This window comes from Leucopleurus acutus (genome assembly GCF_964270905.1).
Source record: "Leucopleurus acutus genome assembly, chromosome: 16".
Classification (NCBI taxonomy): Eukaryota; Metazoa; Chordata; class Mammalia; order Artiodactyla; family Delphinidae; genus Leucopleurus; species Leucopleurus acutus.
In genome coordinates, this window is record NC_139158.1 from 37,155,739 (window position 1) to 37,172,050 (window position 16,312).

The 16,312-nt window shown below is 61.5% G+C and overlaps 1 protein-coding gene across 1 annotated transcript in view; it reads right to left on the minus strand.

The window, feature by feature from the left end:
* Nucleotides 1–446: 446 nt before the first annotated feature.
* Nucleotides 447–16,312, minus strand: part of TSC2 (TSC complex subunit 2) — a 37,185-nt gene continuing 21,319 nt past the window's right edge. The window contains exons 22-41 of the mRNA XM_082856348.1: nt 15,590–15,779; nt 14,654–14,747; nt 14,333–14,435; nt 13,976–14,070; nt 12,701–12,829; nt 11,102–11,263; nt 10,800–10,952; nt 10,549–10,661; nt 9,787–10,002; nt 8,242–8,445; nt 6,070–6,200; nt 4,626–5,125; nt 4,286–4,361; nt 3,935–4,021; nt 2,822–3,008; nt 2,483–2,622; nt 1,325–1,403; nt 1,164–1,255; nt 976–1,074; nt 447–827 (exon numbers count right to left, since the gene is read on the minus strand). Coding sequence (XP_082712474.1) covers nt 657–827; nt 976–1,074; nt 1,164–1,255; nt 1,325–1,403; nt 2,483–2,622; nt 2,822–3,008; nt 3,935–4,021; nt 4,286–4,361; nt 4,626–5,125; nt 6,070–6,200; nt 8,242–8,445; nt 9,787–10,002; nt 10,549–10,661; nt 10,800–10,952; nt 11,102–11,263; nt 12,701–12,829; nt 13,976–14,070; nt 14,333–14,435; nt 14,654–14,747; nt 15,590–15,779 — 3,021 coding nt within the window. The 3' untranslated portion in view covers nt 447–656. The remainder of the gene's footprint in view (nt 828–975; nt 1,075–1,163; nt 1,256–1,324; nt 1,404–2,482; nt 2,623–2,821; nt 3,009–3,934; nt 4,022–4,285; nt 4,362–4,625; nt 5,126–6,069; nt 6,201–8,241; nt 8,446–9,786; nt 10,003–10,548; nt 10,662–10,799; nt 10,953–11,101; nt 11,264–12,700; nt 12,830–13,975; nt 14,071–14,332; nt 14,436–14,653; nt 14,748–15,589; nt 15,780–16,312) is intronic.

A 16,312-nucleotide genomic window follows, 5' to 3' on the forward strand; every position in this document is an offset into this window, starting at 1 on the left:
CAGAGCTGGCCTCCCTCCCCAGACACCTGCCCACACGGCTAGGGAAGCAACAGCCACTTCTTGGCTCCAAGTCTGGCCTTGGGCAGGTGCTGGGCAGAGAGGACGGTTGGAGGGGTGCAACCACCCCGGGCCCTTCTTGTCACCACCATGGCCTTATTCTCCTCCCCTGCCCAGGCCTGCTGGTGGGTCTGGGTGAGGGGCAGCACCAGTGCATGGCACGGGGCCCTAGGGTGGGTAAGGGGAAAGATCTCTCCCCGGGGGCTGGCTCCCGGGCCAGGGGAGGTGAGCATGACAGTGCACATGTGAGGCTTTCCTGAGGGTAAGGCCCCAACAGCAGCCTGACAGGCCCCCTCCCCACTCCAGTGGGCATGGCCAAAGCTACAGCCTTGATCCCACCCCACCCAACAGACGAAGTCAAATAAATGAGTTGACTGACCGTTCCAGTGTCCGTGTCCACTCCGGTGTCCGTGTCCACGCACACAGGCCTGGGCCACACCAGCACTTTATTTGCACAAATAAATACCACCCAGTGTGCCTCATGGGGGCAGGGAGAGTCCGGCAGCACGGCTGCTCAGGTGACAGCTGGGGGGGCCCAGGCACGTGCTCAGCATCTCAGAGAAGCCCCAACAGGACCAGGCACCAGCCCCCGTGCAGCCTCACACAAACTCAGTGAAGTCATCCACGGAGGAGACGAGGCGCTTCCGCTGGCCTGTCTCGTAGGTGGGCGTGGACTCAGCTGGGGCCTGCGTGGGGGCCTTGGCGTGGCCAGGAGGGTGAGTCTGCATCAGGGGCAGGCTGGCGTTTGAGTAGTGGGCTTCCTCACGGATCTGAGGGAGAGGGAGCTTCAGCAGCAAGTCCAGAAGGGGCGACACATGCTCCCCAGGCTGGATACCAGCACCCCCAGTCAGCCATCACGTCTCTGAGGGAGCGCCCCCACCCCCAATGCCCAGCATGCCCATGGCCCAACCTCCCTACCCGGTGGCGGAGCCGCTTGATGTGGCGGAGCCTGGCAATCCACTTGGAGGGATAGGTGTCGGTGGGGTTGGAGCGGCTGTGGTGCACCTGCGAGGCCATCTGGGGCAGGGAGGGCAGAACAGTGAGCCCTGCACAGGTGGCACCTGTGGGCCTGTCCCACCCACCTCCCGGGGGCCACCACTGCTCACATTTGCGTGCAGGGCCATCTGACGGGCCACGAAGGGCAGGTTTCGGTCGGACACGATCTTGGCCACGCTGGTGTCCACGAGGCCCTCCATGTCTGGGGAGACACAGCACTCATGTGGGGCTCAGAGCCCCGGGTGCCTCCCCACCTGGCCCCGCGCCTCACCTTTCCTGCACTGCAGCGACACCAGGTTGCACTCATAATCCAGGGGAGTGATGATCACGTGGACAAAGTTGAACTGGCCCTGCCCGGACAAGAGCAGGGGTCACCCCAGCACCAAGGGCCACTTTCTGCCACCCCACACTTAGCCCAGGAGGGCAGCTGGCTCGTTGGTTAGATGCTCGCTAACTCAGCACATGTAGCCGCCACCTGCACACCCACACTTACTTCTCACCTGGCCTGGGGGCCACCACCCTGTCACCCCTCTACTGCCTCACGTACAGCCTGCATAAGCCAGACGGTCACACAGCTCCCAATCCCTCCACACTGCCCAGGGCTTCTGTGCTGCCCAGGAGACACCTGCCTCACTGTTGGTTGAGAGTAGCATGTGGAGCTCCTGGGCCGCCCAGGATGGCACACGGAGCATCCACACCTCAGGCCCCTCTGAGGGGTGTGTGTGTGTCCCCCGCACCCCCCCCCAACAGCTCTACAATGCAGGAGGCCCACTTCGGCCTCCCCAGACACTCCTGCCTCTACCAGAGTCTCTGCCCCAAACCTCAGGGAGTCTGTGTTCAGTGACCTCCTCCAAGGCTGCTCAATGCACTCAGAATAAATCCCAACGCCCCTGAGCACTGGCACCTCAGACCCTGGGCTGCGCCAGGCACCTGCCCACTCGGCCTTGCAGCTCATCCACACATGGCCACCCTGTGACAAGCCACCTGCACTGAGCCCGCCTCCTCCCCATGGGACCTCGAGCCCCAGCGACTTCCTCTAGGAAAGCGGGTGATACCAGGCCCAGCCCAACCGCTGAGCGACGACATGAGGGACGGACTGGGGGACAGGCCTCAGGGTTGTTACAAGCAAACGCTGCGTACCCACCACCTGCCGTGCACCCGCCAAGCACAGTCGCACAAAACCCACAGCAGTGCACGGCTCCAAGAGGAAACCAACGGGTATTGTCCTCATCACAGAAGAGGACATGGCCCAGGTGGGGGCCCGCCACCTCAGGGGGTTACACAAGCGGGTCGTGATGTCATCAACGCTGACCCAGCGAAGCTCGCTATCTCTGCTCAACACAGAACAGGGGGCACTTCCCCAGAGACATCCGGCTTCCAGCCTGGGGCCCAGATCCACGCCCACCTGCCCTTTGGGCCCCTTGCTCACTTTGATGGTGCCGAGCTTGAAGTCCTCGCCAGAGTCATTGTAGACAATGGACACGAAGTCATTGCCCAGGTGGCGCTTCTTGTCACAGCGATGCTTGTCCACGTCCTTGGTGGGCATCAGGGTGGCGATGTGGAAGACGGCTGCAGGGCGGGGCGGAGCTGAGCGGGGTGGCGCCAACCCAGGCAGGGTGCCAGTGAGGGCTCCTCAGGCTGAGGCTGGGGGCCAGGACACGTGGCAGTGGGTGCAGCCCTCAGTGCCCCTGAGAGGAGGGCTAGGTTTCTCCGGAGGCTCCAGAGGGCCTGCAGGAGCTGGGAGGAGCGGGCGGGGGAGGGCACACACCTTGCATGATGTCGTCATGCCAGCAGTAGGTGAACTGGCCGTCCTCGCCGCACACGTCCAGGCCGCCCAGGTACACCTTGTCCGGCTGGCAGTCCTTGAGCTCGATGAGCTTGCCCAGCCCCGTCAGGAATTCTGTGTACCTGTAGGAGCCATGCTCATTGGACAGGATGGCGAGCTCACTGTTGCTCTGCAGGGAGACAAGCGGGGCACGGTGGCACCTGCTCCCAGGCCACCCCCCAGCCACATGCTGCCCCTCCCTGGCTCTCAGGACCCCAAGGGCTTGTTGCTGCTGGGGACCCAGAGGAGGGGTGACTGGTGTGGCTGGGCAGACAGCCCCACTTCTGCCATCGACCCGACTTGGCGAGGAAGCTTCATTCAGGGTGAGGCAGCTTCATTCCCGTCGTTGCCCAGGTGTGTCACCCCGCTCCCCCACTCTCTCATAACTAGCCTGTCACTAAACTGGGCCAGCTCAGCTTCAGAACACACCCAGAGCCCTCGGCACCCCTCTGTCCCTGCTCCTCCAACCTGCCTCTCACTCCACCCACTGCCGCACCTCTGCCAGTTCTCAGCCTCAGCCGGAGGGTGCTTTTGAGACTCAGGTCGAGTCAACTTGAACCCTTCGCTTGGAACCACCTGAGGCCCTCCCATCTCACTGGGTGCTGAGTTCCTACCACAGCCCCACTACTTCCCACCCCCACCGCCCCCACCCCGCCCGGCACCCCTCCCCTCTGCGCTGGCCCAGGAGCGCACTATGCCGCCCCCACCTGCATGTGCGCTCGCCTCCCTCACTTCTTCCACGTCTGCACTCCATGTCACCTCCCTCGGATCAGCGACATGAAAAGCGTGTCGCTCACACCTGCGCAGGCTCCCTGGACCCGCCACCTCCTCCTCCTCCTCAGTCCTCGCCACTCCGTGCACCACGTGCTCACACACTACCTGTCACTCTCACTCCTGGATCCCTGGCACGGAGCTCAATGGGCACCCGACACTCCAGCGGCCCTGCAGTGACCAAGCTCTGCGGAGGACAAGGGCCCAGACCCCCCCGCCCCGGTGGGGTGGACGCCCAGCTCTGCCCAGCATGCAGGCTGGCCCCTGCCAGCCTGGCAGCCTCACCTGGCCTTCTCCCACGTACAGGACGGCGATCTTGTGTGTGTCATACGATGGGATCTGGTCAAGGAGCTGCACTGACCGCTCAAAAGACTGTAGCCACAGAGCCCTGCCTGAGCCCAGGGCAGAGGCTGTCCCCTACCACCAGCCCTGCCCAGCAAGCCCCAGCCCAATGCCTGTCCAGGAGAGGCCTCTCCTCACGCAGGCAGGTTACCGCAGGCTGCCGTGGGGACCTGAGGCCGTAGCCCTCCACGAGCCTGGGCTATAGCCCCTACTGCCCAGCCCTGGGGCATCATCCCACCGTGCACCCCCAGCCAGGCTCCAGGGGGACCCTAAGGGGAGAGAGGGCCCGCCTACCTCATTGGGTAAAAGGATTGGCTTGTTGGACTCATCACCGAAGAAAGGTGAGTGGTAGAGCTGCAGGAACACAAAGCTGCAGGGGAAGAGAGATGATAGGGGCTGGGCTTGGAGCTACAAGCCCAGGTCCAGGGTCTCAGCCAATACGGTCACAGCCCATGTGGAGAGCAGCAGGGCCTGAGCCTCATCACCCAAGGAGCTACTCTCTCCTGTGGCTCCGAGCAGCCATGGGGCAGAGGATGTGCAGACCTGTACCCCAGCCTGCTCTGTCCTGGGCCCCTCAGGCACCACGTCCCCACTGGGAACATCCGGGCACTCCCACCAGGAGGGCGAGGCTCACCTAGGGTTGATACCCGGCACCTTCTCGGTATTGGAGGTCCCAGCTCTGCTCTTGAAGGCGTCCCTCTCCACCCTCTTGCCCCTGCGTGACGGGGCCGAATCAGAGATAGTGTAGCCTCGAGGCCGCAGCCCACTGGGGGAGCGGGGACAGCTGGAAGGCAAGGGACCCTCAGGCTGGGTGGGACCCTGGCCCTGGCTCTCTTCGCCTGGGGCTGACCAGGCAGCACCTTCCCTGTCCAGGATCCCTGACTGTGACCGGGCCTTGGCCTCAGGGCTCAGCCGGCCGACATCAGCCTTGTCCCCAGGGTCCCCAAGGATGTCCTGCAGCGTCTGTAGTTCAGGCGATGAGCTTGACTTGCTCAGGGGCTGCGAGGGCTGGAAGGCGAGCTCCACAGAGGGCCGGGAGCCCTCAGAGGAGATGGCCCGCTCGATGGGGATCCCCCCAGCAGCCAACTCCTCGGCGTGGAATGACTTCTCCTCCTGGCTGGAGGTCGAAGATGACTGCAAAGAGTATATCCAAAGAATATCTTCATCAAGAGGCACCACTGAGGGGACTTCCCTAGTGGCGCAGTGGCTAAGAATCCTCCTGCTAATGCAGGGGACACAGGTTCGAGCCCTGGTCTGGGAAGATCCCACATGCCACGAAGCAACTAAACCTGTGCGCCACAGCTACTAAGCCTGTGCTCTAGAGCCCGCGAGCCACAACTACTGAAGCCCACGCGCCTAGAGCCTGTGCTCCACAGCAAGAGAAGCTACCATATCGAGAAGCCTGCGCACCTCAACCAAGAGTAGCCCCCGCTCGCTGCAACTAGAGAAAAACCCATGCACAGCAACGAAGACCCAACACAGCCAAAAATAAATTTTAAAAAAACCAACAACAATGAAAATTCAATATACTAAAAAAAAAAAAAAAGAGGCACCACTGACCCCACCTGGAGGCAACAAGGCCCCACCCATCCTCCAGCCCAGGGCCATGGAGCTGCCCAGCACCGAACTGATGGTCCCCCCATCCCCTGAAAGCACCTCCCTGTGCCCCACGCTCAGCAGAGGAGACAAGAGCCTCGCAGACGAAAGGATACCAGCAATGAGAAACTATATCCCTGGGTAGACCACTGGAAAACCCCACACTGTCTTACAGCAGGGACTTGGTAGAACATCTAGCCGTTTTTTTAGATAAGAAAAGGCAAGGGGATGGGGTGGGTGGAACAGTGGAAAAACTTTCTAGAGTTCAGAGCAAATCAGTGATGTGCCACAAAGCTTAAGGTGGAGGTCCCACACCTGCCCCCACCCCCGACTCAGCCCCTGCCTCAGCCCCCGCCTCCCACCCGGCCCCCCCCCAACCCCATAGCTGGGCTTGAGGTCTAGAGGCCTGCCTGGCCATGGAGGTCCAGATGGCAGCACCAACAGGGACCCTCAGGCTGGCTCTGGTCCCCAGCTGCACTCACCCTGCTGAAAGCTTCAGCGTGCCGATAGCGCCCGTCTGTGCCTAGGGTTGCCTCAAAGTCTTCCAGTTCGGGGGGCTCCACTGGCAAACTAGCCTCGCCTGGACTTCCCTCCTCCAGAACTACTGCAGAGTCTGGAAAGACACACACGGTGCTGCTGGGTGCCAGCCCGGCCGCCAGGAGCTCACGTGGCCTCAGGGGTACCAGCTTTTCCCCCACGAGAGGGCACAGTGGCCCCCCAGCAGGGCCACCCCCTCCCATCGAGCCAGCTGGAGGAGGGCACTCTTGAGCACCCTGGGTATGAGCCCTGACACAGGGTGTCTCCTACATGGGCTCCCAGGGGTCAGGATGAGAGGACATCTGCCTCCTCTAGTCCCCACCCATCCACCCCAGTGTCCACAGAAGCCACCTCTGCTCCTTCAGCAAGGCAGGTGGGCAAGGGCAGGCCGGACTCCCATGAGGAAGCCCCCCACCCCCCGCCCCGCCTGAGACGGGGCCTCGGCTCAGGAGGAGGGCATGCCTACACCAGCCCTCAGGAACTGGGGAGAAGCCAGAGCTCCTCCCTGCTTGGCCCCGGTCGAAAGACTGCAGCGGGAAAGTCCCTGTGTGGGAACACAGGCTCGGGAGCCATTCTGGAGAGCGGAGGCTCGCCTTCCGAGTCCAGGCCGACTCCGAGCCGGGCGCACTTAGGAGAGAGCATGACGCCCCCAGGCCGCGTTTCCTGTGCCAGCACCAGGGCGAGGGGGGTGAGAAGAAGCAACCGGGTTAGCGCCGCCCACACGCAGCCCCGCACACGCGCAGTCCATTAGCTGCCCATAAGAGCCCCTCTGCCACTGCACGCTCCTAGCTGGCTCCTGCCCATGCAGTAGGGCCCGGGCGGCTGGAGCCCCGAGCAGGCCACACCCTCCCTGCCGGGGCCTGGGAGCCACGGGCCAGAAGCCGGTCTGCAAGGCCCTCGGCCAGCCTACTGTGAAAGGTAGACACGTCCCAATTTGTGGGTTCACAAAGCCAGTCAGAGCACCAGAGGCCAGGGCAGGGGCAGCTCGGCCGAGGCCCAGAGCCAGGCTCGTACCCCAAGAGCTATCCTCCGTCGGCCTCTGGGGTTCAGTTGCCCGAGGTCACCTCCTCAGGCCTGAAGGGGCTAGGAGGGCCTGTCTGGCTCAGGAACAGAGCTCAGCCATGAAAGCGCGAGACAGTGGGGGTTCCCGCTGGCAAAGCAAACGCATTCGGCACCAATGTCCTCGTGAGAGTCAGGGCCCTGCACCCAGAGGGCAACGAGAGGCTGAGGTGCCATCATGGAGGGGTGAGCGGATGAGGGACGATGAGTCAGCATCTAGGGGGCAGAGTGGTGCTCTGCAGCAAACACCGCTTTCCTTAAAGAGACGCACGAATACCTGCCCAGGAAATGCTCCTATGCAGCTTTCCTTGGCAACTGGACTGGTACAGGGAGGAGAAAGAGGCCACTGCAAGGGAAACCGTGAGCGGCCAGTCAGCAGAAGGAGAGACTACGCACAGGTCGAGCAGAGAGCACAGGCACCACTAGTCCTGCACAGACCCAGAGCCTGGAGAGAGAGAGGGGAGGGCCAGCGATCGGCTGGAGGGGCGGGTGTGGCACACACGGGTCCCAGCTCTCCAAGCTGCTTGAGCGGAACATCTGGCGGGAGTGCATCCCTCCTTCTCGTGAGTAGAGGTCCTCAGCCTCTAAGTGTCATCTGGCCACAGGGAAGGCCGGGGGTTGAAGGACAGCATGGGCCCAGCTGGGCAGGGCCATGAGAGCGCAGGCAGGTGCAGGCAGGCTCAGGTATGCTCGGCGCATCCAAACCCAAACCCAAACCCAAACCCAAACCCAAGCAGAAGTGTGGCAGCCTCCTGGAACCCTTGGCACCAGGCACCCAGAGGAGGTGCAGAACCAAGGCCTCGCTTGGCCCTGCCCGTGTCCACCCCATGAGTAGGGCCAGCTGAGCAGGGCCTTGAGCCCACCGATTCATGGTACCGCGCCTCCAAAGAAGAAGGTCGCCCCTGCAGGAGCAGTCCCCAGTCTCTGGAGATGGGCATCCCCCCACGGCCAGCCTTCTCCCAATGCCTGAGGCTGGCAGCACCAAGGCTCAGGACCCCACCCCAGGCGCATCTGCCATCAGACAGGGCACACCAGGTGGGCGAGAGGCCAGCGCTCACCTGTGTTAGAGCGTGGGGGTGGGGGGGGCTTGGCTGAGCCGGCCGCCGGCACCGACAGCGACTTGTAGAGGGCCGTGTCGCGACGCTCCTTGAAGCGCTCGGCGGCCATTAGGGCATTGGACAGCTCCTGCAGGGGCGTGTTGTTGATGTCCGAGGAGAAGGGACTGAGTGGGTTCTCCAGGCTCATCAGCCAGCTGGTGTTCCCTGCAGAGGGGCAGCCAGCACCCCACAGGGCTCAGGGCTCGGGCCCAGCGCATCCGAACAGCCATCCCCTCCCGGACCTCCCCAGGCAGCCCCAGCCACGCTGGCCTTTAGGGAACATGACTCGTGCTCCACCAGGGAGTAATGGTGGGGGGACCAGGCAAGGCACGCCCCTGGCCTTGCCCTGACGCTCCCACCCCCAGTCCCCTTGCCCCGGCCCTGAGGTCAGGGCAGCCACCAGTGGTCACTAGCCTCAGTGACAAGCACGAGGGGCCCTTAGCTCACAGCACCTGCTGCCCCAGGGCAGTTCCCACACTCAGGACAGGCTCAGCCAGGCTCAGGGCCAGAGGGCGAGCAGCCAAGGCAACTCAGCGCAGCAGACTCCTCCCCAAAGGGGGGTTCTGGGTGGGGCTCAGAGAGGCTTCTGGGCTCTGTCCACTCTCCCCTCCAGGCCCAGAGGACCACGCTTGGACTTGACCTTCCTCACTGAGCAGCCTCACATCCCAGCATCTCATCTGACCTCAGTCCACCTCCTCCCAGCCCACCTGGTTTCCTGCCTCCCCCACGGCCATTCCCTCACAGGAACCGGGAGGACTGGGCTAACACACACGAGGAGCCTCTCCCTGCCCCGACCCCCATGGCCCCACAGCCCAGCACGCAAGGCCTCCATGGGGCCAGCACCCCATCCCTCTCCTCACCACTCGGTCACCACTGGCCCCACACTGCAGCTGAGATTCCTCCCAGGCTCTGGGCCTTGGCTGAAATGGCCCTGTCGTGGACTGAGTTGTGTCCCCCCAAATTCACGTGTTGGAGCCCTAACCTCTGGGACCTCAGAAAACGACTGCATTTGGAAACAGGCTCTTTAAAGCGGTGATTAAGGTAAAATAAGAGCGCACAGATGGACCCTAATCCATTCTGACTGATATCCTTAAAACAAGATTAAGACACAGAGGGACAACCGCGTGAGGATGCAGTGAGGAGACGGACATCTAAAAGCCAAGGAGAGAGGCCATAGGAGAAACAAGCCTTGCCGACAACCTAACCTTGCACTTCCAGGCTCCAGGGCTGGGAGGAAATAAATTCTGTTGTTTAAGCTGTCCAGTCTGTGGTGCTTCGTTATGGCAGCCTGAGCAGACCAGGACAGACCTTCTCCTCACTTAGCCATGGGACCTCCCCTCACTGTTCCTCTCTGGGGACTCGGCTCAAAAGTCACCTCCAAATTGCTCCCGTGGCCCAGTCTGCCTGCCACTGGCTTCTGTGTGTCCAGAGTCTTTATGTAACTGTCCCACACTACGGGTTGACAGCGGCCCAGGACAGCTGAGCGCAGGTCCACCCCTGGGGTACCTGTGGGTCTCCGGACCAAGATCTCTGCCCAGCCCTGGGTCAGCAGGGGGACGTAAGCCGCCAGGTTTGTCTTCTCCTTCTGTGCCGGTAGCTGGGTGCTGGCTGAGGCTTTCTCGGGCTTGCTGGCTGGAGCAGTCTGTGAGCCCGGGGAAGCGGGGCTGCCAGGAAAGTGGGAGGCTGGAGCATCCAAGGCACCAACTCGAAGGCCATGGCCCCCTGAGGAGGAGAGCAGGAGGGCTGGTGACCACCACCACCCAGTGGAAAAGCCACTGGCAAGGCCTGGCTGCTCCACCTGGGGCCTGGGCTGGCCAAGCCCTGAACTAGTGCCCAGAGGCAGCTCAGCCATCCCCAGGCATGGCCCTCTTCCAGTGTCAGTGTCGGCCTTGGCGGACCCAGGGCAGCAGGAAGGGCCCCCATCACCTGTCCCATAGTCAGACCATGGCTCATTTCAGCTACAGTAGAGTAAAAAGCTCAAGGGGTGAGCTGGGCTGAGGGCCAGGACTGCTGAGGGCTCATAAGAAACACTGACCACGAGAACAGGCCCCCAGCGGCAAGTAGGCCTCGTGCCACAGCTGCACAGAAGGTCATGTCCCCCCACACCCCAACCCCATGACAAGGGCTCACAGACAGCACTCTAGTTATTCAAAAATTGGAGCAGGCCTAAATAAAGCCAGCCACCTTGATCCTCAGCTCCCAGGACCTTCCTGAGCACAAGGACTCGCAGAGGCACCCAGGAGGGAGGCAGGGTGGGCAGAGGCTCACCAGACATGGAGCGGACCCGGTCCCGGGCTCCACGGCACACCTGTTGCCCAGCCTGGGACTCCAGCTTGGCTGGTGCCTCCTTTGTCTGTCTCACGTGCACACTGGGGTCAGAGCTGAGGACAGAAGGGTCACCACAGAGCGTAACCAAGGTATTCCAGGGGCTCCAGGCCAGCACGACACTGTCTCATGCAGGCCTGGGCCCAGAACAGCCACCATCAAGGTCAGGCAGGCAGGGGCAGAAAGGTGGTCACCTCAACTCTGGGCCCCCCTGCAGCTCTCCTGAGTCCAGGCCCAGCAGAGACCGGGTCCCAGTCCCCACGCTCGTCGTCACGGTGACAAGCTTGTTCCCAACCAGCCAGGTTTTCGTCCTGCCACCTGCCAGGAGGAACTCTCCCACGGGGGACCTGAAAGCATAGGAATGTTGGTCAATACCTCACCCGCAGGAAGAAGTCCCACGTGCCACTCCTGCTGCCCCTTTGACCAAGTGCAGTCATAGAAGAAAAGCTAAGCCCTGCCCTCCTGCCCTGCCCCAGTCCTGGAGCCCGACTCGCACCGCTTGGGGACCGCCGTGAAGTTGGAGAACACGTATCTGGCCATCATGTCCAGACACGTCTCTGTGAGCTCCAGGTGGAGAGTTTTCAAGTTGTCGTCAGCCTGGGCCATTGAGTTCTCATCTGCAGACCCCAAGCTGGCGCTCGTGAGAGATGTCTGGATCCTGCTGGAGGGAGGAGTCACAGCGAGGTCAGGGTGCCAGGTGAGGGCTGAGCCATCTACCACCGGGGCCAAAGCTCAAGGCATGCAGGTGCTGAGAGGGCTGCACTCAGAAAGACCCGCCAGGGCGTGTGGCCAGTCGAGCCACAGCTTGGCAAACCGAGTGGACACATCATCCCAGGGGGTGGGCAGACAGGGGCTCATGGGAGAGACCCAGGCCCGCTCATCGGAGCAGAGGCTTAGGAGATGGGGAGAGACAGGCTGTCCCCTCACCGAAGCGCAGAAGAGTCAGGTGATGGCTTTGTGGCAGAACAGTGTAGTCATGCAGAGACACGGAGACCACAGGACACACAGACAAAGATTGCATTCTGCCCACAGGGCCACCTCCCATGGAGGACAGGAAGGGTCTGGGCTTTGTGTGAGGCTCTTCACCCACACACTTGGGCCGCCCCGGCCCTGCCCCAGTGACCAGGAGGAGGGGCTTGTGCAGGTTTCACTCTGATACAAATTTCATACTCCCTTTGCCGAGTTTTGCTCATGATAAAGAATTTGTTGGAAAAGAGCTAAAAGGAGAGCCTCACTGACCACTCCCCAACCCCAGCTCCCCACCAAGTCAAACCCCACTTGGTGGAAGCCAGCCTGAGGCTGGAGCCCCAGTCAGGCGTCAGCAAGCGGGTGGGTCTCCGAGCTGTGGGACACTGAGGCCTGAAGGAGCTTCCAGGTGAGGAGACAGTGCAGCCTGGCCTGTCGGCATGAAGCAATAACCCTCCCCCTGCCAGAGCCCACACCTGCACCCGGACACAGCAGGGAGAAGTGATGGGACTGCACCCCTGGAGAGGCCAGGCCTCCCCTGCCCGGCCTCTCGCAGGCTGGCCCCCAGCCCACTGACCTGCACAAAAGCCCCCATTCCCTCTCAGCTACAACAGAAAACAGACCTTTTCTAGAAAAAAAGCTTAAGAAGAAAGTCCACTGAAGAGAATATGAAAGAAAAGCCGAACCCTGGAGAGTGTGTCCCCACCTGACCTGCATGGGCGCTGCTTTCATTTGCAAAGGCCCCTGACCACCAGGGAGAGGCCTGTGGGCGCTGCCACTGGACACCCTCTATCTCACAGTGGTCACCCTGCTTTAGGCTCCCAGGCCGGCCTCTGAGTATGCTGTGCAGCCAGCCCGCACCCATACGAGCCTTGGTGACAGAATGCAACCTTTCCACCCCTCTCCACCAGGCTCCCCGGGCCCAAGGGCAGGGCTTGGCAGGACGGGCCCCTGCGGCCTGAGGGCTGCCACTTGGGCTCTCCTCCAGCTCTGGCCAGGGAGGGCGTGGGCAGGAGATGAGGTCATGCAAGCAGCCCCATGCACCGCCACCCGGGTGCTCCCGCCTGGCAGCGCCACTTCACGGGCCAAGCTCCAGGGTCTGAGCCCCCCACCCAACAAAGCCCACTACCTGCGGACCACATGTTCAGACACACTGATGCTGCGGCACCGGAAGGCATCGGCTGCAGAGCTCTCCTTGAATTCTTTCACGGGTGGAGAGTTATTCAAGCCTTGTTTGGGGGGTCTGGCTATCCTCAAACTACCAGGTGAGGAAGGAAGGCCCAAGCCCCAGAGAGCCCAGCTCCCGGGAGGGGAAAACAAGCCATTGGAGGGATGAGGAGGAAAGGTCACAGGCCACAGGGTCAGGATGGAGAGCCCACGGGTGAGATGAACAAAAAACCATGCCAGAGGCCAGTTAGCAGGGGGAAGAAACAGAAAACAAAAATGCATGAAAATACATCTTGTAAACATGACAGAAAAAGTAAGGTTTCACGCATGATACCAAAACAAAGAACATTAGTGCAAACTAAATGTGTGTGGACCGCATCGCACGGCAGATTCCAGGCTGTGCTGACCAGGCGTCCTGCCCACCCGCTCGGGACCAGGTGCTGAGGCCCCAAAGGTCATAGCTCAAAAAGAGGTCAGTTCTTAGCTCAAGGCCCTAGCCCCCAGCCACCAGGACCTTGAGAGAACAGCTTCTGACTTAGGTCACACTGACGTGGTCATTCTGGAAAATGCCGTATTCCCACCTAGGGAGAGCCAAAAAAGCTTGGACAGGAAGGTGGGGGACAGGAAGGGGGGCAGCCGTTCAAATGAAATGCAAACGAAACCACAAGGCCTAGCACGGCTCTTCTCAGATTTGGCGAAAGCGGCTGTGATGAAGAAGAGCATGACCCCATTAGCAATGGGCTGGGCGAGAGCTCGGGGGACAAGCCACCCTGGCCCGAGGCTGGGCATCTGTGGACCCTGGATCCTCCCATCCAGGCCAGGTGTTTGGCTTCTCAGGAGTCAGCTGCCCTGATGCAACCCTGGGCTTATTCAGCGGAGTCAGTCCCAAAACCTGACGCCCTAGAACTAGCACCTCAATCTCCAACTCAGCAAATCTGTACTCGCCCGTCACCCAGGCAGGATTGGCCACGACCCAGCACGCAGGCTCCACAACACCGCAGGCCACAGCAACCGGCTTGCTGAGGAGCAGCGCTGGCCTCTCCAGCCACGTGTGGGGCGTTTGCAGCCTTCTCAGGCCCCGCCCTGCTTCACAACCCCAGGGCACCTTGGAGCCCAGCATGGTCTGCGCAGGGCGTGCCCTCAGCCCCAGCCTGTACGCACCATGCCGGCCACAGGCCACAGCTTGCGGGCCTGCCCTGCCCCACTGACACCAGGCCCGCCCACACAGGCCCCGCACCTCTTGGGCCTCTCGTTGAGACTGGTGCTCCGTGCTCTAAAGCTGTCCTTTTCGGGGGTGTCATCAAAAGACAGGAGAACGTTGGAGCGCAGACCCTGGCAGAGTGGAGCAGACCTGAGCCACAGGCCAGAAGGTACTGGCCCTCCAGGCACCCACAGGCTTCTTCCCTCCACATCTGCCAGCCCAGGTACACTGTGAGCCTGGGATGAGCTACAGGCCCAGGACAAGGGTGGCAGAATTGTGTCCCAGTGGCGCCCCACCTCTCTCTCCCCTGCCCGTCACCCTGATCCAGCCATGGTGAGCCAGCGGCAAAGCAGGTCCCGGCCCTAACAAAGGACGCGGCCTCCGCTGGCTTACCTTAGTGATATAAGGAACAAAATCTTTCCGGAAGGGCAGGCGGCACCTAATGAACCACATGGCTATGACGTGATGGGCCAGGCACACAATGTACTGATTGAACCTGCGACAAGAAGAAAAGAGAAGTGCTGGAGGTCCAGCGTGGCACCCGAGGGAAATGAGCCAGGAGCTGGGGGTGCAGATCAGAGGTGCTATGGCCACAGGGAGCCTATGTGGCTTTCTACTCCGAGAGGCTTGGCCTCCAGCAAGCAGAGGCCTCCAGCTGGCCTGGGCCACAACCAGGAGGGGTAGGGTCTCATAGGGATACACGGCAGCACTTACTTGGAGGGGTTGGTATACGGCAGGGAGATAGCAAACACACTGGCGTACTGCTCTGCTGCAAAGTTCCTGTAGAGCTGAGGTAGCCTGGCCAGAGCTGCAACACCAAGAGACAGCCAGTGAGGGAGCCCAGATGGGCCTGGCAAAGATGGGCCCACGGCCACAGCAGGGCAGGTGTTGCTAGAGTCCTGTGCTCTGTGTCTAAAAAGCCAGTGCAGCTACTCCGACCCAAGAAGGCGGCAAAGCAGTGAAGGTCACAACCCACCCAAACAGGACCTTCCCCTGCCCCTGGGCCTCGGCTCTCTACTCCAAGGGCTGGCAAACTATGGTCCCCAGGCTCAATCGAGCCAGTGGCCTCACTTTATGACCTGTGAGCTAAGAATGGTTTCTACCTTTTCAAAAAGTTGTAAGCAAAAAGAACAGGCAGCCAAGGCATATCACACGTGGCCCTTTACAGAAACAAAGCCCTGCCCTGCTCCTGTTGTCCACACGACTGAGGGCCAGACATGCATGAGGTACTGGGAAGGGGCGAGTGGGGCACCCCAAGCTCCTGGACGTCACAACCTGAGGGGTGAGTAGAGCCCCTCCAAGTTGTAGTGTGTGCTGAGGGGGGACAGAGAGGAGGCTCTAAGAGCCAGGCCGAGTAGGGACCAAGGTCAGGCAACAGGAGGCTCTGTGCCATTTAAACTGACACTGAGGGGAGGAAAGAAGCCAGCCACTCGAAGGCCAAGAAGGAAAGCGTTCAAAGCACAGGGGCAGAAGGTACAAAGGCCCTGAGGCAGCAAAGGGTGGCCCACGGAGCACAACGTGCCTACAGGCAGCCAAGGTGAGGTCTGAGAAGGCAGCACAAGTTACTTCAGGCAAGGCACAGCCCCAAACTCAAGGTCCACCTCACTCACACACACCCAGATACACACGTGCGAAGCCACAGATGCTTACTCGACAGGAACTCGAGGAGTGGAATGGCCATGCTGGCCGTGGCTGAGATGTGCGTGAGCTTCACGACCAGGACAGGCAGCGCCTTGATGATGATGTCAGGCATCTCCACGCTGCAGATGGCCAGGGCCACCACGCACTGGCTGGCGCAGCGGTAGATGAGGCCTTGCTCCAGGCAGTACACCATCTCCCGCTGTGGGACAACACGGATGCCTCAGACCAGGCCCACCACAGGCTGGCCCTCTGTGCCCCGTCCCTGCCCATAGAGAGCCGTTCTGGTGAGCCAGGGCCTGGTCTCCCCTCTCCCACTCCAGAATGTTCTATAGAGGAGAAGACCAAGACTCAGAAAGGCCAAGTGCCTTATCCCAGGTCTCAGGCACCTAAGCGGCAGAGCCACCAGCAGCTGACCCCACCTGAGCCAAGGGGACAGCAAAGCTAGTCTGGTCAAGGTCTTCCTGACACCTCCCCACACCCCCACAAAGGTGGGGTCCCAGGTCCCCAGCCCACCCTGGAGCCAGGACATGCTAGGCTCATCACCCCCTTGGTTCTGGAATCCCCAACTGATTGGCCTTTTGGCAAGGGGAGGATCTGCCTAACACAGCAAGGCCGCCGGGCCCACACCAACCCTGGACAGAGTCCCCCATGAAGATGGCTCAGCTGTGCCCAGCAGGAGACAAGTGCCATCTCAGGCCACAGCCTCGGGCAAACCACCTGGTAGCTTAAGGC